Source organism: Drosophila virilis, chromosome 3 (assembly GCF_030788295.1).
Source record: "Drosophila virilis strain 15010-1051.87 chromosome 3, Dvir_AGI_RSII-ME, whole genome shotgun sequence".
Taxonomy (NCBI): domain Eukaryota; kingdom Metazoa; phylum Arthropoda; class Insecta; order Diptera; family Drosophilidae; genus Drosophila; species Drosophila virilis.
The window spans coordinates 7,756,428-7,776,998 of record NC_091545.1 but is presented as its reverse complement, the minus strand read 5'-3'; the positions used below and the strand labels follow the sequence as shown (position 1 = coordinate 7,776,998).

General features: G+C 44.3%; 3 protein-coding genes across 7 annotated transcripts; 1 reads left to right on the top strand and 2 right to left on the bottom strand.

Annotated features, from left to right (window-relative positions):
• Nucleotides 1-84: 84 nt before the first annotated feature.
• Nucleotides 85-1,034, top strand: LOC6623106 (uncharacterized). Its single transcript, XM_002046677.4, has 3 exons — nucleotides 85-239; nucleotides 306-458; nucleotides 530-1,034. Exons 1-3 carry the CDS (start codon nucleotides 162-164, stop codon nucleotides 863-865), a joined length of 567 nt encoding a protein of 188 aa, XP_002046713.1. The 5' UTR covers nucleotides 85-161; the 3' UTR covers nucleotides 866-1,034.
• A 2,489-nt stretch (nucleotides 1,035-3,523) lies between these two features.
• On the bottom strand, nucleotides 3,524-16,762 carry Cad74A (cadherin 74A). 5 transcript variants are annotated; one of them, XM_015175668.3, is made up of 9 exons: nucleotides 16,680-16,762; nucleotides 15,399-15,873; nucleotides 9,398-9,762; nucleotides 7,851-9,342; nucleotides 7,455-7,716; nucleotides 5,774-7,391; nucleotides 5,412-5,714; nucleotides 4,214-5,355; nucleotides 3,524-4,155 (listed from the first exon to the last, which is right to left on the bottom strand). In XM_015175668.3, the coding sequence occupies exons 2-9, from the start codon at nucleotides 15,550-15,552 to the stop codon at nucleotides 4,029-4,031; spliced, it is 5,463 nt and encodes a 1,820-aa protein (XP_015031154.1). In that variant the 5' UTR covers nucleotides 15,553-15,873; nucleotides 16,680-16,762; the 3' UTR covers nucleotides 3,524-4,028. The 5 variants fall into 5 exon arrangements, with proteins under 5 accessions (XP_015031154.1, XP_015031152.1, XP_032290642.1 ...); XM_015175666.3 differs by having other exon boundaries at nucleotides 16,509-16,761; XM_032434751.2 differs by having other exon boundaries at nucleotides 15,399-15,713; nucleotides 16,509-16,761.
• A 779-nt stretch (nucleotides 16,763-17,541) lies between these two features.
• Nucleotides 17,542-20,216, bottom strand: LOC6622668 (putative uncharacterized protein DDB_G0271606). Its single transcript, XM_070208550.1, has 2 exons — nucleotides 19,974-20,216; nucleotides 17,542-19,887 (listed from the first exon to the last, which is right to left on the bottom strand). Exons 1-2 carry the CDS (start codon nucleotides 20,118-20,120, stop codon nucleotides 17,620-17,622), a joined length of 2,415 nt encoding a protein of 804 aa, XP_070064651.1. The 5' UTR covers nucleotides 20,121-20,216; the 3' UTR covers nucleotides 17,542-17,619.
• Nucleotides 20,217-20,571: the final 355 nt, after the last annotated feature.

The following is a 20,571-nucleotide window of genomic DNA, read 5'->3' as shown; positions in this document are numbered from 1 at the left end:
GCTGGTAAAACTGTCAGATTGTCAGGTCGGGCCTGTGTTAATAATTTTAATGCCTGTCAAGGTTAATGGCTATAACCCACAAAACGAATGGGACTCATGACAAAATCGGCATATATAAATAATCTGACTGCAGATACAACCATAATCAAACGATATCGGAAATGTATACGGGTCTGCTGCTTTCGCTCTCCGTGGCATGGATATTGCTTCCGTTGCTCGTAGACGGCTACGATGAAAGGGTAAGCGATGCAGAGTTTAATACAGAAAAGGATATGCCACCAAATGCCAACTGATCCCGTTTGCAGTATGATAGGATCTACGAACCATTATCGGTAAAATTCAGAACGTCGGATCCATCGAAATTGGAGGCTAACGCAACGGTTGGACATATGGGACGAAAGGGCCGTGCTTTTATGGGCAAAATGTTAGTAAAAGTCGATATGGACGATACACTTATGGTGAGTGCTTCAGTGCAAAAGTGATCTCAAAATGTAATGAATTGTAAGTGCGATTTCTATTTATCCACCAGGTGGAGGCTACATCTTATCGCAGCAATGACGGGCACGATTACACGATTTTACCCTACCACATACCGAAGCAGGGATATAAAAGCTTTGCCGAATCCTTTTACAAGGACATTATCTACAAGGAGCTGAAGCAGTGCTCGAATATACCCGAACCCAAGAAAGCATACCCCTGGCCCAAAGGCACCTACATTTTCGATAATTGCGTTCCGACTGGCGATGGATGGCCCAAACCTCTGAGCCCGGGCTACTACAAGATCAACTTCAACATCAGCGGACAGGTCGAGGCGGACTTATCAGTTATTGTAGTGCTGAGAAATATGAATGGTGGATTGTTTTAAGCCCAAAGACAACCGACGAGTCATGGCATAAAAAAACAATATTGAGTACTTCTTTATGAACAGTAATCAAAAGAATTAGGTTAGTTTGAACAGTATATATCCGTATCTATTCAAGTGGTTCAAAGAAAACATAAGCTATAATTAATATACAACAGCTCTGCAATTTGAATGTTCTTTCAACTTTTTTGATGATAAAAGCTGGGGGTTCTCAAAAGGCAACTAGGGGTTTCTATTAACATTGTTGATAATTATCTACATCTACAATAGAAATCGATAAGATCCGTCTACTAGCCCAAAACTCGAATCATAACTAGATATTTAGAGAATACCGACATCCCGTTTTTTGAGCAAATTTGATAAATGTTAAGAGATATAGTCTCCGAACTTGAAATGTTGCTTCCAGAATATTATATATATATATATATATATATATATATATATATATATCAAGTATCTTACATTTTATACCTATCGCCACCTCCCCGCTGCCACCGCAGAGCTATTAATCAAGTTTTTAACCCAACTAATATTGCCCACCAATTTAAGCCAAAATTTTAATGCAATAGACTTTTTGGGAATACACAAATATTCGATGGTACGATAAGATATACTGTAGAAAATTTTATTAAGATCGGTGAAGAAAAAAAAAGTTATGTTGTACTGCGCAATTGGATTGGGGCAGCTAGTGCAAATTCAAAGAATTTCTATATAAATGCATTGTAATCGCGATTGTTTTCTGTCCTGCTATTTTAATTCGTTTTTCTCAATAATACTTAATTATTGGTGTGCCTGTTGAGTAATGGCTTAGCAAGTGGTGCGGTCTGTCGCAAGCTCGAGCCCTACCGGGGAAACTATTTTTATACCCTGAACCCTGAAAAAAATGGGTATAAGGGTATATTGTATTTGTGCAAAAGCCGAATGTATGTAACAGACAGAAGGAAGCATCTCCGACCCCATAAACTATATATATTCTTAATCAGCACCAATAGCCGAGTCGATCTAGGCACGTCCGTCTGTCTGTCTGGTCGTCTGTCCGTCCGTCCGTCTGTCCGTATGTACAAACGCAAGGATCTCAGAACCTATAAGAGCTAGAGACTTGAAATTTTAGATGTAGGTGCTCCTAGTGCCTGAAGATCGAGTTTGTTTCCGATCATCGATAACTTTCCGTTTCTAAGCAATCGATTAAAATCGATATCGATATCCTGCTTTTTGGAAAATTTTGGTAAATAGTAAGAGCCTGAGTCACCTAACTTGACATATAGCTTCTAAAATAGAATATACATATATATGCATTTGATGTTGGAAGAAGCTCCCTAGTCGGGAGCTCCCGACTAGAAACTTTTACTTGTTATACCCTGAACCCATTAAAAATGGGTATAAGGGTATATTGTATTTGTGCGAAATCCAAATGTATGTAACAGGCAGAAGGAAGCATCTCCGACCTCATAAAGTCTATATATTCCTGATCAGCATCAATAGACGAGTCGATCTAGCCATGTCCGTCTGTCTGTCCGACCGTATGTATGAACGCAAGGATCTCAGAACCTATAAGAGCTAGGGACTTGAAATGAAATTTAGATGTAGGTGCTCCTAGTTCCCGCGCAGATCGAGTTCATTTCCGATAATCGATAACTTACTCCGTTTCCAAGCAATCGATATCGATATCCTGTTTTTTCTTTTGGCAATTTTGGTAAATAATAAGAGCTAGAGTCACCAAACTTTACATACAGCTTCTAAAATAATATATATATGCATTTGATGTTGAAGGAAGAGGCTTCAGGGTATCCCCTAGTCGGGAGCTCCCGACTAGAAACTCTTACTTGTCAGTTGCGAGTTCGAACCCTGCCAACGAACCTTTATTTTTAAAATTTATCTTTATTACTTCAAACGAGCGCGTTACGCGAGCTGCATTCAGGATATTCCCTAGTCGGGAACTCCCGACTAGAATCTCTCTCTTGTTTTTGGCTTTCTTGGTGGAAATCATTAGACATTACAATTTTCATTTTCGCATTGGCGCGTTTTGGTCATTAAAAATTATAATTGGAATGATCAAAAATGGTCAGGTATAGAACTGTAAGAATCTTTTAGCAGTCAATTCAATTTTATTTAACAAAAAAGATGCCAAATCTTAACTACAAACCATGGTCAAATAATGATAATAAAGGCCTGATAGTTAGAAATCTATCAAGGCAACAATTGTAGTCCAAATAGCCGTATATATTCCCATATATTGGGCAAGCCAAATTGTTGAGAGACTCGAGAGTCTACTTTTAGCTAAAAGCCTTTGTGTTTAGTTTAATTTTTGTTGACTTACATTTTTGCTGTGGCCCATATCACTGTGCATGCCCCGTCATAGTTCATGGAATGTGACTAAGGTATTCGTGTATTTTGTTGTAGATACAATTTATTTGCACACATGTTCACATTCGAAAACTAAATACATATTTCTACCTTAATGGCACCAAACATATGCACCTTGTTTGGGTAAGTGGCAAATATATATGTTATGCATATAATTTGTTTTAGTTTCACACGTCAACTCTGCCCTTTTGCTTAGCGTCAGGATGTGAAACTTCCTGCTGAAAATCAGGCTGCATTTTAAGTAATATTTATTTTGCACTTGTTACGCATTTGCTAGACAAATAACGATAAGATAAATATATAGGTAAATGCCATTTATTTTTACTAAAATAAAACAAAATTATTTCATGAGTTGCAAAAAAAAAGAACTCTACTCAAAGCTGGAGTACTCGAATGGGGTACTCGGCCCTTTCTGCGCAGATGACACATAAAATGACTTTCTATATGAGAACTTAAAACTAAAAGTTTTCATTTTCGACTTTATACAGTTTAAATTAGATTAGCGTACTCTATACTCTTCTATACTCTACATAGGTGTATTATGTACATACTAGATCACGTGCATAGTATGCTTATGCTTGTATGGACTGTTTTGGCCAACTGGCGCGGCCAGCTGCATTGCCCAAGCCTCATGTGCACCTGTTCTGCTCTGGTTATAGCGGATAACTAGCGGATTGGATAAATCTGTTGTCAGATGGTGCAGATGAGGCCTAAGTCTTGAGTCTTGAGCACTAGATTACACTAGAATTAAGATTCAGCATTGCCATTGGCTGTTCCTGGCTGTGCAGAATATTAGCTGAGGCTACAAAGGTCCATAGATGGGCTCCGAGTAGAGCACGGCGGGCATCGAGTAGCTGTACGAGGTGGGCGTATGCTCCGTGGGCGTGCGCAGACTTGCCTGCAGGCTGCGTTTGCTGTGCCTCTTAAATCTGTATACAAGGTATTTTCATTAAACAATGGAAACCAGACAGAAACTAGGACACTCACTTCTTCTTCAGGCAGCAGGCTGTGCAGAGGGCGACCAGCGCGGCCACGCCTATAAGCGCCGCCAAAATAACCAGCCAAGCGCCCGCAGACATCAGTGCATTGCCAAAGAGGGCGGCCGTGTGGGTGCGTCGCACCGAACAGGACTCCAGGTCACTGACGCCATATGCCGCATAGATGTCGATGAGCTCGTGCCGCAGCTCCTTGGAGTTCATCAGCTTTTGCATCTCCTTTAGTGACAAAGCGGCCCCATTGCGAAACATTTGGAAACAGGAGCTGGTCGCTGTAAAGTCCAGACTCATGTCGGCACGCGTAAAGACCTGTGTGTCCAGCACGTGCAGCTCCAGGCCCAATGGCCTGAGTTTTTGCTGCAGCTGCTCCTGGAATGGCCGTATATTGTGCTGTATCTCGTTGGGCGGGCGGGCAAAGACGAACTTCAGTAGCGACTTGTCGCGTATGACAAACACCTTGATGTTGCTGTGCGTCTGGCGCTTGGCCTCGGCTGAGTTGTTGGCGCACACGCGCATTAGGAAGTATCCATCCACATAGTCGGCAAAGGAGCCACCCGTGCGCAGCTCCCCAGTGTGATTGTTCAACGTAAAGAGCGTCTGCAAGTTGCCCGTGGCCAGTTTGCGACTGCGCTTGTAGAACTGCGGCACAAAGGTCACGTTCACAATGGACAGCGCAATGGGCGCAGCTTCCGCATCCGCATCGCTGGCACGCAGCGTGGTAATCACAGTGTCAATGGGCACATTGATGCGTATGCCGACGGTAGCGTCCGGATTCTCAAACAGTGGCAAATTGTCGTCTATGTCCAGAATCTTTATGGTGAGGCGCAGATGCGAAGGATCCTGGCGATCATAGGGATCGCCTATGTACCTGTAAGCTGGCTCGCCCAGCCTCAGGCACTTAATAGTCAGCGTAAAGGATTCGACCAGCTCTCGATCGATGGCTTGGTTAGTCTTCAATATGGCCACGCTGTTGTTGTTGCGCTCAATGGTAAAGATCTGCTCGTTGTTGCCCTCGATTATGACATAGTCGATGGCCGCATTCTCGCCAATGTCCTCGTCAATGGCGCTAAAGTTGCCCACAATGGTGCCCGCTGGCTGCTCCTCTTTCACGGACATGGTTCTGGGACCCGCATCCTGCTCAAATTTTTAACTTAGAGTCCAAATGGATGTTAACTTGTGTTCTGACTTACGATTTCTCTGGCAAATCTGGGCTCATGATCATCCATGTCGAGCACTTCAATCTTTAAGATGCGCGTCACCGACTGCTTGGGCTGCCCATTGTCGCTGACCTCCAGCAGCACCTTGTACATGGACTTCTCCTCACGATCCAGCTGTTCACGTGTTGTTATCAGCCCGGTGTGAGTGTCAATGGCAAAGACCTCAGCGTCGGGCGTATCTGGCAAAATGCGGTAGGATATTGTGCCGGAGGGCGTACTCTCGTCATCGGGATCGCTGGCAATCACTTGGAAAACAGGTGCGCCAATGGCAGCATTCTGTAGGGAGATTAAAAGTTGTAACATCTTTCAATTTACGGTTTTTCTGCGAGACTCACCTCTGTCACATTCGCCATTTGACCCACTCGCGGCGCCACAAAGAATGGCACACCATCATTGGCGCTCACATCCCCGATGAAAATGCGCACCTCGACATCCGTGAAAAGCGTGGGCTGCTTGGGCACCTGGTTGCCATTGTCCTGGGCGCGCACAATCAGCACAAAGGCATCGGCGCGTCCCTTGCCCGTCAGATTGCGACGCGTCGTCAGCAGACCGCTCTGCGCATTGATACTAAACAGCCCGTTGGCGTCGCCCTCGTTGACCAGCTCGTAGCGTATCTCGCCGCCAGGTCCATCATCCGCATCTGTCGCGTTCAGTTGCAGGACATTCTCCATTTTCAGCGCGTTCTCCGGTATGACAGCGCTGTAGAGCTTTTTGGTAAACTCTGGCGCATTATCGTTCACATCCAGCACATCGATCAGCAGCTCGACAATGCTCTGTTTGGCATCGGTGGGTTTGCCGGGCGAGTCCTCCGCCTTCACTTGCAGTCGAATGGTGGGCGTGCGTTCGCGATCAATGGTCTGATTGCGAGCGACAATGATCTGCCCGGTCAGGTTGTTGATCTCAAAGAGCATTGCATATTCGCCTTGCAGGGAGTAAATGATCCTATGATAGCCCAAGCGCTCATCACGCGCATTAAGCGCCGCATCCTTATCCTGGGCCCTCACTTGCAGCACACGCTCCGGATGGCCCTTGTTCTCAATGATGGTGGCATGATAAGAGCTTTGTTCAAAGATCGGACTGTTATCATTCACATTCTCGACCGTGATGTTCACCCGGCTGATTGTGCTGCGCTGACGATCGGCGCTATTCGCGCGCACCTGCAGATCAAATTCTGCGCTGCCCGACTCCGCCAGGGTTTCGTAGTCCAAACGCTTCTTCAATATGACCTCGCCAGTGCGTTCGGAAATTTGGAAATATTCCAGCTCCTTTGGTTCGACCAGTTCAAAGCTTGTAATGGGCTGCTCGGTCACTGGATCCTCGGCTTGTAGAATGAACAGCGCGCTACCTATGGGCATTTCCTCCTTGATCTTGATGTTGACAACAGGGCGAGAGCTGCTCCATCCCGGATTTTTGAAGACCGGATCCTTATCCTTGAAAGACTGCACATACACCGTTACCTCTGTGGTGTCCACTTGCTTCTCAGGATCCACCTCAGCATTTAGATCCCGCACGGCCACTGTGAAGATGATAATGGCAGCCACATCGTGACGCAGACTGCTGTTCACAAAGATCTCTCCGCTTTGGCTGTCGACACGGAAGGCTTCCTGCACGGGATAGCTGCTCCGATTGGTTATGCTCACGCCCGCCTTGGTGGTTGCCCTAACCGCTCCCTGCATGCTGTACTCCAGACGTGAGTTGAGATCCTTATCAATTGCCTTAACCCGCAATACGCTCTCTCCAACAGCTGTGCGCTCGGATACGTAGGCAGCATAGCTATTCTGCTCGAACTTGGGCTTCTCATCGTTGATATCCTTGACATTCACATAAACAGTGGTTGTAGCTGTTTCCGGTATGGGCGTGCCAGAGTCGACGGCATTCACAATTATCTCAAAGCTATTCATATTCAAGTCGCGATCAATGCGCGCCTGCGGAGACACAGTAATCAATCCAGATCTGCAGGAGAGAAGTTTAGATGAGGTGGAGGAGCAAAAGTCTTTCAAGTTAGACTGGACTTACAGCTCATTAATCTGGAAGTTGTCATTGGCGCCCACAATGCGATATCTGAGCAGACTGTCCAGACCGTCGGGATCATGTGCTGAGACTGTAGTTACATTATAGCCCGGTGCGGCATTCTCTGGTATGGACACGCGATAACTGGGCGGTCCAATGATGGGCAAATTCTCGACATTTTGGAAGTGACCCTTGAAAATGGGACGCTGATTGCCGGAGATTCCCACACGCACAAGCACACGCGTTGTGTTGGTTAGCGGAGGAATACCTGGCGACAGGACGAAGAGAGACAATTAATTATATTAATGCTGTCTTACAAAAGTGAGTGGTTCTCCTTATGAAGGAACTAAGTGGAGGAGCAAAACTCTTTGCCCAGCCCAGTAATAGTTTGCCCTGACTCACCGAAATCTGTGGCGGATACGACTAGCTCATACTCGCCGCGCTCCGTATCCATGGACCTGGCTGCCTTCTGTAGGGTTATTTCGCCCGTTGCCGGCTCAATGCGGAATACATTGCCAGCTATGCTGTTTTCCGAGACTATGGCGTACTTCACCTTGCCGTTGCCTTGGCTGGGACCATCTGCATCGTGGGCACGCACAAAGAACTGTGGTTCAAAGATTGCGGCACCCTCCCGAATCGTGCGACTGTATTCGTTTCTTTCGAAGCTCGGATGATTGTCGTTGACATCGAGAACGTCGACATAGAGATTGGCATTCGATTCGCGTCCACCGCCATCCACAGCCACCACAGTCAGACTGTATGTACTCTGCTTCTCGTAGTCCAAAGGTCTGAGTAGATAAATGCCGCCAGTCTCCGGGTTAACATAAAAATTATCGGCTCCAAATCCTTTAAGCACATACTGCACATGCCCGAAATCAGCCGAGTCTGCATCAGTGGCATTTACTACGCCAATAAGGGAGTCGGTTTTCAGATTCTCGGCAGCTGTAAAGCGATAGGTTTGCTGACCAAAAACGGGCGCATTGTCATTGGCATCCAGTAAATGGACTTCCACGCGTGCCTTGGCCTGTTCCACGCCATGCGTGGAGGCCACCAAATCGAACTCGAATTTGCGCTGTGCCGGATTGTCGTAGTCCAGGCGACTGGCATCGAGCACCTTGACCACAACAGGAGTGCGACCCTGGCCCTCAGTTGGTGAGACTGCAAACACGCTAGCTGCCTTCGAGACATCCAGTAGCTTGAGCTGATATCGACTGTTCTCGCCCATATCTCGATCATCCACGAATATCGATAGACCTGGCAGGGGCATACCATTGGCCAGATTCTCCGCAATCGAAACGTTAAAGTGCGAGGCGCTGAACTCGGGCCTGTGATCATCCACATCGGTTACCACAATGGTGACGCGTGTTATCGAGTGCTCCGCGGGAATGGCACCATCTATAAGCTCTGTGGCGCGTATGGAGAAGACGTAGACGCCACCGTTTTGCAGTATATCAGGATTTTCGCGGTCCAAGGGTACACTGGTAGTTTGCAGCATGGCTGTGCCATCCTTGGGATTACCGTAGGCTACCAGCTCAAAGTGACCAAAAGGTTCATCCTCCAGTGAGAGAAAGATCTCCCTTGGTATGCCCACATCGCCATCGATTGCCTTGACGGTAAGTATGCTCACGCCGGCTGGTGTATTCTCGGCCACAGTAGCGGAATATGGGGCATTGGTGAAAACGGGCGCCTGATCCTGCACGTCGATTACATTGATGGAAACTGTGGCAAAGGAGGTCAAACGATTCTCCAACGCGCTATCTGAGGCGGAGATGGTCATGATGTAGGAGGGACGACTCTCAAAATCCAGCGGCTGTTTTAGAGCAACCCTCGCGGTGTAGTTGCCATCGCCCAGCTTGACAGCGCGTACCTCAAAGATGTCACAAATGTCGTTTTCCTGGAAGATGGTATCATGAGCTGGATTGAATTCGCCTGTTGATGACTCGACCTACCTGCACACACTTTATCTGCACCTCTGCATTGAGGCCCTCGTCACGATCAACGACTATGATCGGCGGCTCCACAATCAGCTCGCCGCCCACGGGCAGCGACTCACTAACGCTGGCCGTGTAGGGTCTTCCGTAAAATGTGGGCTGATTGTCGTTATAGTCGCGCACCGGTATCTCGCGACGCTGGGACACCGTGTTGGGCTCTGTGCCGTAGACACCCTCATCGGTAATGCTTATAATTACCTCAACGGTATCTTGGGTTTCGCGATCCAGTTCCTGGCGCAGACGCACCACGCCCGTCTCCCGATCCACCGAGAAAACTGGGCCAGATATGCTGTACTTGAGGCGGCCTCCCTCCGGGTCGATGCCTGCAAATGTGTAACAAATAAATTGGGGTTCACTTGTGACTGGGTTGTTGGCGGCAGTAAAAGCGGTTTGTCGGCTACTCGTTTTGCTCGACACGCTCACTGCTTTAATTACGTGTCGAGTTCGCGTCGTCGACTAACGTCATCGACTGACACTCTGTTGGGTTATGTTTAAGCGTGTGAAAAATGCTAATTAAGTTCCCACAACCTCCTATGCTCGACTTTGCAGTTTAGTTGGACGTGGAAATGGAGCTAAATATGTTGCTAACGCTGGGAGTTGGGTCAGCTCAGCTAAATCTGGGTTTCTTTTGAACTCCACTCAAACTGTCTTGATTTAAGCAGTTTCTCTTTCTCTTTGGTGGTTTTAATCACAGGAAACATACTTCAAATTTCCGAGCAGCTCAACCCAGCTTGGGGGCAAACACGAAAAACCATTAGAAATTCTTTCGAATGATACACAGTGGATGGGCAAAAGAAAGAAAACAAATGATCCCAACAGCGCATGTACAAAAGCCAGCAATGACAAGAAAGAACTGCAAGTATCGGTAGATCGAATTAGAAATACTCTTGCGACTTGCATGAATGCTTGAAAAATAAGAGAAAATTTCTATGCACAAAATCATCTTTGACCCATTCTTTCTGTGAAGTATATGATTTATTTGATATAATAGCTCGATGCTCAAAAGATATGCAAGCAGCAAAGTAAAACTCCTAAATACTATGTTAGCCCAAGATATCTTGAAACAACACATTTTTCAAAAAAGATCTCAATTTTCGACTGATAATATCTCTTGAAATAATATAATATATGATAGACTAGTATGTTCTGGCTATTTTCTGTGATACTGAACAAGAATATATCTTTACGCGTTTCATGAAAAATGTATCATACTTTCTAAAAGAGTATAATAAGCCCGCTGGCGGTCTGCAAGACGACTTTTGGCACAGACGCAGACGACAGGCACACAGATCGCTTTTCAGGTTTTCAAGTTTGCTCTAACCATTTGAAGACGACAGACACGGCGACCGACAATTGCAGCAGCTACAAGCACGACTTGGACGCCGAAGCGGGAAGTAAACAACACGTTCTCCATAGCTTACTACACCCAACAACTAACCAATTGCGGTCGCCAACCCGAATCTTTCCCATTGCAGTGCCCCCAGTGCCTGCCCCTGCACCGTGCCTCTTGCATTCGGCGCGTGAGCGGCCGTTTCCACTTTTAATGTACATAATCATTTTTTTTTATAGTTTTTCTTTTTCTTGTTTTTTTTTTTTTTTCGGAGCTTACACATTTTTTTATGTGATTTCTCATAGCATACAACAATATACCGTAGCGTATTGGTACATTGGGGGCCAGTGGAATTATTTGGTGTACGTTGATTGTTACTGCGCCTCATATGGAATCTCGTTTTGGGGCATGCTCAAGAAAAACTGGGAAAAACTAACTGAGCTCCGTAATGGCCAACAATTATGCGAGTTTTTCAATGTTGAAAACTTTTCTACATTTCTACTTTTCACTTGCCTTATCATGCGGCATGTGTACTGCATGCTGATGTTTCAGGTGTGTAAGAGTGTGTGGGGTGGGGGCGGGGGCAAAATAATTTGTGATTTCATGCTCTGCGAAGCGTATTTGTTAATATTTTGCTATTTATTACACACTAAACACACACAAGGGAAAACAAAAGAAAAACACCCGCATTGTGCCAGCGTGTTTTTGCACAATTATTCATTTTCGTTTCTTTTGGCCGCACTTTGCGTTTAAAAGTCTACATAATTATACCACGCCATTCACTTAATTATGTTGTTTATGTGGATTTTGAAAACCATTTAATTGAATCTAGCTTAATCTTTAAAAAGTGCAAAAAAAATTTAGTAAAATATTTGACGAAAAAAAAGCTTTAGAAATTACTTTTTGGAGTTGGGAATATACAAATAAAATAGCTACAGTAATTATTCGCATTATACACTATTTTCTTATTTGTGAATATTCATAATTTCTGTTCAATTATTGACGTTTAGTTGTTGCATATTTTGAATTTAATGATTTGAGACAAAGCTGAATATTTTTTCAAAAACTCTCTATTCAAAGATACAAAGTCTGAAAAGAAAAGGAATTTCTTAAATTTTATGCAAGTTGCAAAATCGAAGCGAATTTCTCATCATTAAATCTTAATATAATTCTGCGATCGCCTTGAAGTTTCTATAAATAAGCCAAGAATCGTAAGAATGGGCTAGCGAAGAAGGGAAATAAATAAACTCTAAATAACTCAGAATCTGCCTAATGAAAGCCACACAATAATAAATCTACATAAACATATATACAGGTATTTATTTGGTCAGCACGATCTCAGGGCCGTCTTTTGTTCCAGTTTTATTAACTGATTAGCCGCTATTATCATTGACTTGTCAAATGAGCAATTCGAATTTAAAATAGATAAAAGAAAAACCTGTAACATTTTTTCGTTTATTGAATAAAGTTGGCTGCAGCCAACAAATTGGCCTATTGCCAGCGAGCCGTGTGATGCAAGCGCTTTGTTTTGTTTTCTTCAACTTTTGATGATTGCCAGTCAAAATTGCAATAACAAATTATGCAGCTGTTCGAGCCGCTTCCTGGCTTACAGTTTAGCCAACGTTTTGGCTAGTTTTCAATTTGGCTGCAGTGTCCGTGTGTGTGTGTGTCCGTGTGTGTATTTGTGTTTATGGCACTCTTAATTTCAAACGCAGCGCGCTATAAATTGTTGGCTTAAACGTGTTTTTTTCTACCGGTATCTCACGGATGCAGCTTGCAAAACTAACTGGCTGGAAGACCGTTCACCCAGCTACACACACATGGCATAGATTGATCGCACACACATGAAAGATTCAATGAGTACTCACTTACTTGTCAACTACTTAGTTAATGCAAACACTTGAAATAATTTTGGGCCTCAAGTTGCCTTTTGAGCTCTTCATTGAGCTCAAGAAAATTATGTACAAATATATTTGTAGTAATATGGCTTGGGATTAGATAAAAAGATACATATATATGTATGCTGCAGCCCCGCACTGGCTTGAAAGTTGTCTGCCTTGCCTTGTCGTCTGGCAACTGTGGCGTCTGCATCAAATTACAGGCCGCATCTCGGCAACCATAACTGGGCCTCTGTGTTAGGGTGTCAACGGGCCGCCGCCGCCGACATGCACTTGCGGGCAGGTGGGCAAAAACAAAAGCCCAAAACCAGCACGAAGATGCGCCCAGTGCGATCTGCGTGCAGCTTTCACATGAATGCGAACTGTTTGTTGTTGGATAATCATGCAACGGAATGTAACACCAGTTGCGCCTGTTGCTGCCACACATTATGTGGCAGTTGCCAAGCCCAGCCAAGGAGCTGCCCCAAGCACTTACAGTTACAATTGCAATTGCGAAAGGAGGCGATTACGACATGGGTATATAAGATATTCATTGCGAATTGTAGCTTTCGATTGATTGTCCGCTTTTATCAAAGTAAAAGTGTCATAGATTCTGCGTGTAGAAAATTGAGCGCCATATTATTATTCTACACTTGCAGGGGGTATTATAATTTGTTAAAGAAATGTGTAACGCATGGAAGAAGACGCTTGAGATTTCATAAATTAAATATATATTCTATCTCCATATATAAAACTGTTTGTCCTGACTGAATGATTGAATCCCAATTTTTACGTGAAAAACTTTTTAAATATGTAAAGTTGATGATTTTAGATATTTATATATTTTATATATATTTATATTTATATTTATTTATAATAATTTATATTTATCTATATATATTTACTTCAATTAATTCAATTTTAATATCATTTATGTCTTTTTATTTCAGGTAATGCAAAAAGGAAGTGTGTCAATGTGTGCTTTTTTTTAATATTTTTTTACTGTGTTTAACTGTGTTTCCTCTTTTGGGATAAATTTAAAAAAATTAATATTTTTTTCAAATTTTTTTCTGTGATTTGTTTTCTGTGTATAACTGTATCCCTTTTTTGGGATAAGGTGTTTTTTTTTTAAGAAAAAGTATGAACAAAAAAGTTTTTAATAATTTTTTTTTTTTTATTTTTTTTCTGTGATCTACAAATATGATTGATTGCTTCCTGTTTTGTGATAAAAATGTTTTGTTTTTTGACAAGAAAAAACTGCTCAAAGAAGGTAAGTGCAGCAATTTATTAATTTATTTAATTCGATAAAAACTTCATATAAAATCGAAAATTGACTATTTACCAACTACTGTAGCACATAGCAATTTCTAGCCTAATTATCCATCCAAAATATCTCAAAGAGCATATCGAATTGGTCTACCATATTATATGGCTAATAGAGTAATAATTAGTCGAAAATATAGCAAGAGTATTTAATCTTCGCCTTTTTCTCTGCAACTGTTGTAGTTGGCCAGCAGCCAGGAGACAATTGCATGTCTAATGCCGCAAAGAGCTGGCCACACGCCATATTCTCATGGTAATTGTTATCATTATCAAGCAAACATTATCGGAGCGTTTGTTTTGGTATCGCGAGTGCTACGCACAAACGTGTTCAAATGCATTTCCGCATGGACAGTGCACAGAGGCAAACACACACACACACACATATGTAGCTGCTGTCTGATTACCTACTTGCATTCCCAAGCATGCAACAAACACATTATCATTATGGGAACCCGAACTAAAGTAAGATTGCTTGACGCTTATCGCTTAAAATACACGACATATTTCGCTACATAAATCAAGTAATCACCAGAGATACTCTACATAAAAATGCCCATGTCGAGACACACTTATGAGACATGAGTTCTCCAAAAACGTGCGGGGCAAAAAAAAATACATAAAAAAATGCAATACTCTGCACAAGGTTATTCAAAAAGTAGGTGGCGCTGTGGCGGGCCAAGCGCTTAATATTTCAATTATGGCCATATAGGCATAACCCTCTCAAGCCCCCCCTTGAAAAAAAAAAAAACCCACAGCAAGCCAGCGAAATGAAAGTCAGCAAAGGCAATTTGAGATTTCGAGTCCACAAAAGTCAAATTACAAAATAATTAAACTATCAAATGACCAGCAAAATAAAGCCGAAAGAGAGCGCAAATGCAAACCGATTTTGACAAAAACAATCTATATGTATAAGTATATATAATTACTAAGAGACATGAACTCACAAGTTTTTGGGCCAAAAACATTGTCTAAGTAATTTTGCTGTTTGTGAAAGGCTTTGCCGTAAATAATGTGAGAACTGAGGCTATTGTTGCTGTTTTTAAGAGCCTGTGCCCATTGTAAATGGGTAAAAGAGGGCATTATAGTTTGCTAGAAAACTACATCTGTGAGCTCATAAAATGTATATATAAACATATATATTCTTGATCAGCATACACATGCGAGTCAAGTTATGTTCATGTCCTTCTCTGAGAAGAGCTAACTGCTATCAATGCAGAATGTAGATACTTCGATAATTATCGACTTTCAGGATAGATTTTATCAGCATAGCTCTGATATAGCACTTATTCATGTTATGGCATATAGTAGAAGAATCAATAGTACGGGATATGTTGTAGTCGTTCACCTGCGACTAAAGCATTTTTGCTTGATTATGAAACGTGGGTTTGGTCATTTAGTGACCTTAGTTTGGGATTTAGGCACGACTTACCTTTAAGCTGATAGACTGGACTGCCAACTGGGGTATGCTCCGACAGGCTGAAGCGGGACATGTCGCCGGAACCGGGCACAAAATGCGGCGCATGATTCAGCAGCTGTGCCCCAATCGAACCGAGCAGCAACAACATCAGCGACGGCAGCAACATGTTGCCGTTGCTAATTTCAGTTGCCGTTATGTATCTGTATCCGTTAGCTGGCAAGAATTCGGTGTTTTATTTACACAAGTATTTGGCACATGTAGCACAAATTCTTTCACAACTCTTCAACTGTTTTTCGTTTATGCAAAACAAGAGATTTTCGTTAAACGCTGCTAACCAAAAAACAATGAAAAACCTCTTTCAATGTTAGCCCCCACCGCCCATTCGACCTTGGTTGTGGTTAATGGCAATGCAGTTGCAGTTGCAGTGGCAGCAATTGCAGCATTTGCAGCATTTGCGCTCAGTCAGCGGAAAAGTGAGTGTTGCAAGCTGTAATACCAAAAAAGAAAAAAAAATAGTTTTGTGCTATTACAAGTGAAGCCTTGGGAGCCAGCTGCTGTTGAACTTGGACCGCACTTAAAAGCCAAACATTTGATCAATTCTTGAAAAGAAATTCGCCTTAGCTGGCAGTTTCACTTTATGAGCATGTGAAAAGTGGCACATGATGATGAGGCGGCTGCTGCTGCCAAAGAGTTCCAATCATTTGAGGCTGAGGCGCTGCTCGCGCCAAGCGATTGGCAAATGTTGGCTTTCTCGCACACACACGAGCACGCACACATGGACTTCAAACAGCTGGAGAATGAGGAATGAAGCATAAGGCATGGGGAAGTCAAAGAAAGCCAGCACACACACACACACACACACACACACACAGGCTCACACACTTAAGACCAAAATGTGTGCAAAAAGGCAGCTAAAATAAATAAGCGCATAAAACAGAACTGGTTGCTCTCTTCTGCGCTGGCGTAGCGTGCATTGCCCGCAGATACATAAGTATCTGCAAGATACATATATAGGCTGATGGTCAGCACGGCTGTTGTTTGGGCAAAAGTAACAAAAAACAAGCGGCCAGGAAGCAGCACATAAACCACAAAACACTGCGCACAAGTTCTGGCCAAACTCACATAGCTCTAGCAGCCCCGCGTGATTAGATGCACAGTTATTACACTTATCAAATGATTATTTCACTTTTTAGCACACGCGCATAAAAACCCAAACGCCAAAGTATGACGCCAGGTACGAAACTTGATTCTCGTTCCGAATTTGCTTCTTGTTTTTTTTTTTTTCTGAATTACTTTTATTTTGTTCGATTTTTGCCCACTGTCACGTTGAATTCAACCGCAGCAACGTCTTAACGACGCGACGCTCGCTCACCTTCTGTCTTTTGGCCGTTTTACCTGTTGCTGCTGTCGCTGCCGCCGTTCTTGGCTGGCCAACGGCGTGCGTGGATCGGCCACAGAGGTAAATACTGGTTTCGTGCTGTTGCCGGTTTTGTTTTGATACACATTTCGCGCATGCGCAAAACGAGTGGCAATGAAATAAATACAAGTGTGTACACACTGTGCGGACAGGGAAAACATTTTCCGCCGCAGCCTCAAAGTATGCAGCGCATTTTTCAATTAAATCGTTTGTAACGCAAAGGGCGGCTAGGTAAAAAGTATAGTTAGATACAGATATAGATATTTTTGGGGTACCTAAAATTTGATATGTTACACGGATTATGTCATGTTATATTAATGAAAAAATGTTCATGTGTTCCAATTTAAGACATCTAGAATTCCAAACATGCCCAAAAAAAATCGTTTGAAACTCGGTTCAGATTTTAACCAAGTTACAGATGTTAAAAGTCTTCAATTTGCATTTACTGAGAATTGGGAGCTCTGTAAGCCGACAAATGTGAACAACATTTTAATAAGAAAATTCTAAAAAATTTTGCTCTCAAAATATATATAAAAGTTCAATCTTGAGGTCAAACAAAGACCCCTGATTAAAATCGTTTTAGTTAGGCGCATGTTATGTAATTTTGAAAACTTGGAAAGCAATAGCTTAGAACTGGAAACTTTATAAGTTAAAATATTAGACTTAAACTTGGTGATGAAAAATTACACAATATGGTGTTTGCAAATCTATATACAGAATCAAAATCCAACCAAATCATCAACTAAGAATAATTGGAGTAAGCACTAAATATATTTATTTATTTTTGGTATTTATAAGAACTATAACTAAATCGATTTAGAGTGCATCGTCCACCTGGAACTGTATCAGATCCTCGACGGGAAAGCGAAAGAGCGAAGCTGTTTGTGCCTCGGCGGCCAGTTGATCGATGTGTGGAATCTTGTGGTAGCGAAAATGATCGCCCTGGACGCTATAGCGACCATGATTGGGAGGATTGCCAGTGAGTGCTGCAGGATGTGGCAGCTGGGGCACCTCAGCCGCCACAATAGGATGTTCAAAATCGATCAGCGAAAGATTATCGCTGCGTGAAATCGAATGATTCGCTGGCTGCTGCTGCTGTTGCTGCTGCTGCTGTTGCTGTTGTTGGGTTTGGTTCTGCTGCGGCTGAGCTGTGGTTGCCGCCACAGAGCTGTTGCCGGACTGTGACTGTGACTGTGCGGGTGCCACCTGGCGTGGCTCAATGGGACTGGGTGGTTTAGGCAGCGGCTGCTCCCGCTCACTGGTGCTGAAAGTATTACGCTGCAAGCCCGCAGCGAAATTGTGATTGTAGAAGGGATTGGTGGAGGTGCGCATTGGTGTTGTGGGCTTCTGCTTGGGAAACACATTCAAGTGCAGCATTATTTGATTGGAGTGCGAGTCTACCGGTCCAGTGTTGACATTCCCATTGGCCTGCTGTGCATAGATGCAATCCTCAGAGCCCGAATTTTGCTGCTGCTGTGTGGCAAACTTTGGCGACTGGTAAAGCGCCTGCTGCTGATGCTGATGCTGCTGCTGCTGGTGCTGGCTGTAGCGTGTGCCATGATCGGGAAAGATCATGGGCAGGTGGCTGGGTGGCTGTGTAGGAAATTTAAAGGGTGTCTGGTAGAGACCCTGCGGCTGCGCATAGATGGGCCCGTTCGAGGCAGTTAGTGCCCCAGCCGAGGGCAGTGCATAGTCGCCGTGAAAGGGATTGCGCAGCACAGAGGTCGGCCTCGAAGGTGGCAGCACCGGATAAATATCCAGGTTTAGTTTAAAGGGTATGCGCTTATGTTGCGGCTGACGCGTTGCATTCACTGCGATAAGGGGTGGCAAGTTCTGCAGAAAGGGATCAACCACCAAGTGCTGCTGACTGCCGTGCTCCAGCAGCATGTTGTAATTACTCTGCTCCTGCTGCTGCTGCTGCTTCTTGTTTTTCTTCTTGGAGCTGGGCTTGCTGTTGGGCGCCTGCTGCAGCGCCAGTAAATTTATGTCCTGCGGTGAGCGTGGCTTATAGGGATACAGCTGCTCGATGGCTACGCGCTGATGCGGCGCACCACCGTACAACGACATGGGCATGCCCATGGGAAACATGGGCATCGGTATGCTGAACTGCATCTGTTTCTTGTTACGCTTGCCCCGAAAGAAATTGGCAATGCCGCTGGACTTGAGATTCTTATAGCTGCCGGCAATGTGCAGACCCGTGGGCATCATCACCAGCGAAGGCGCCGTCATCATTTGCGGCATCTTGCTGGGCAGCATACTATTGATGTGCAGATTGTGCAAGATGTCCTGAATGTTGTTCAGTGTGCCATGCTGTCGCTCCGCCTCGCCCTTCTTGAATTGCTCCGGCAATGGCCCGTCGAAGGGAAAGTGAAACGGTTTCGGCTTGAATTCATCGCGCATCGCCAATGTGCCCGGCGTCTCCGAGTACTGGCGCCGCAGCAGTCCCGACGAGGGTGGCCGCTGTGTGGACAGGCGCGGCGGCCGGGGCAGCTGATCGCGCAGCACATCACGCAGCGGCGTCATTGTGACGGATCGCTTGGGCAGGCGCTCATACAGATGATTATCGTCGACGGCGTTGGCATTGGCGTCGCCATCGCCGGGCGCGTTTAGCTGCATAGTTGTTGCGTGCTGCAGCATGTTGCCTGGCGGCTGGGGTCGTCTCGCTTTCGTGCGCCATGTTCCGTAAATGGGCGCAACGTCGTCGGCACGCTCCAATAAGTAGGCAGTTTCGCCAGCCGCGCCAGTCTCCGCTTCACTCACGGCACCCGCGTCCACATCGTTGGCATGCAACTGCATCTGCTGCTGATGCATCTGCTGCAGATGCATGTGCATTTGTTGTTGCTGCAGACGATATTGTTGCTGCTGCTCGTGCTGAAATTGCTGTAACTTGGCACGCATCTTCTCAATGTTTAGGCGTTCCGCTGTCTGAGCCGGGCTGTCGCCGTGGTTGTCACTTTCCGTGCTGGGCGTTGTCTCCGCCTCCGTTGGCTCAATGTGGTTAAGTAACTGCTGCGGCTGCTGCTGCTGCTGCTGCTGTTGATATAAGGCTGCTGTTGATGCGACCTTGACTACCATAAGAGACATCTGTAAAATTGAAAGTTTTATTTGGTTTTGCTGCAAGCACTTAACATTTCTCTCTCTTTCTCTCGCTATTATCACTGGGGGCTCACAATTGTGTACACATAAAGCAGGCCCATAATCCGCTGCCAGCGGCTTCGTTTTGCCTTTTGTATGCCTCTGCACCTGGCAGGATCTGGACCCAGCAGCTCTATATGGTTTGACTTGGGCTCTAGCTGCGCTTCTGGCTTTATAAACATTTTTCACTGTGTAAATTTAGCTGAGCTGAGCCTCGTATCGTAGCTGTTGGTATCGGTATCTCTTGGCGCAACTGACGCGACTTCCTCATCGCGAATCGCAAAGACGACTGCCCGCAGTTTTGGCCAAGCAGCCCTAAAAAACTTGCAACCACTTGCAACAACGCAGCGTACGACTGCGCCTAATTAGAAAGTTTAACATATACGAACGAAAATAGACAAATAAATTAATTGGCTAAATGATTTCGTGTTGCCGATGTGTTTGTGTGGAAAAGAAAATGAGATATTTTAAAGGCAGCGACCATGAACAACTCAAGATCGCACACACGCCAATACACGCGATAAAGAATTAAAACGAGAAACAATTTAAGTGCAGCTCGCTAGCCGAAGTGCCTAAAGCTCTCATAAATTAGATAAAAAGTTATGTTTAATAATGTGATTAATCGGATTTTTT

What these genes read in the sequence shown, in the direction of transcription:
- LOC6623106 (XM_002046677.4), top strand. Translation starts at nt 162, where the DNA reads ATGTATACGGGTCTGCTGCTTTCGCTCTCCGTGGCATGGATATTGCTT. An exon ending in TAGACGGCTACGATGAAAGG is followed by an intron (nt 240 to 305) that starts GTAAGCGATGCA and finishes TCCCGTTTGCAG; the next exon opens with TATGATAGGATCTACGAACC. An exon ending in ATATGGACGATACACTTATG is followed by an intron (nt 459 to 529) that starts GTGAGTGCTTCA and finishes TTTATCCACCAG; the next exon opens with GTGGAGGCTACATCTTATCG.
- LOC6622668 (XM_070208550.1), bottom strand. Translation starts at nt 20,120, where the DNA reads ATGTTTATAAAGCCAGAAGCGCAGCTAGAGCCCAAGTCAAACCATATA. An exon ending in TGCTTTATGTGTACACAATT is followed by an intron (nt 19,888 to 19,973) that starts GTGAGCCCCCAG and finishes TCAATTTTACAG; the next exon opens with ATGTCTCTTATGGTAGTCAA.
- Cad74A (XM_015175668.3), bottom strand. Translation starts at nt 15,552, where the DNA reads ATGTTGCTGCCGTCGCTGATGTTGTTGCTGCTCGGTTCGATTGGGGCA. An exon ending in CGTATCCGCCACAGATTTCG is followed by an intron (nt 7,717 to 7,850) that starts GTGAGTCAGGGC and finishes TCCTGTCGCCAG; the next exon opens with GTATTCCTCCGCTAACCAAC. An exon ending in AACTTCCAGATTAATGAGCT is followed by an intron (nt 7,392 to 7,454) that starts GTAAGTCCAGTC and finishes TCTCTCCTGCAG; the next exon opens with ATCTGGATTGATTACTGTGT.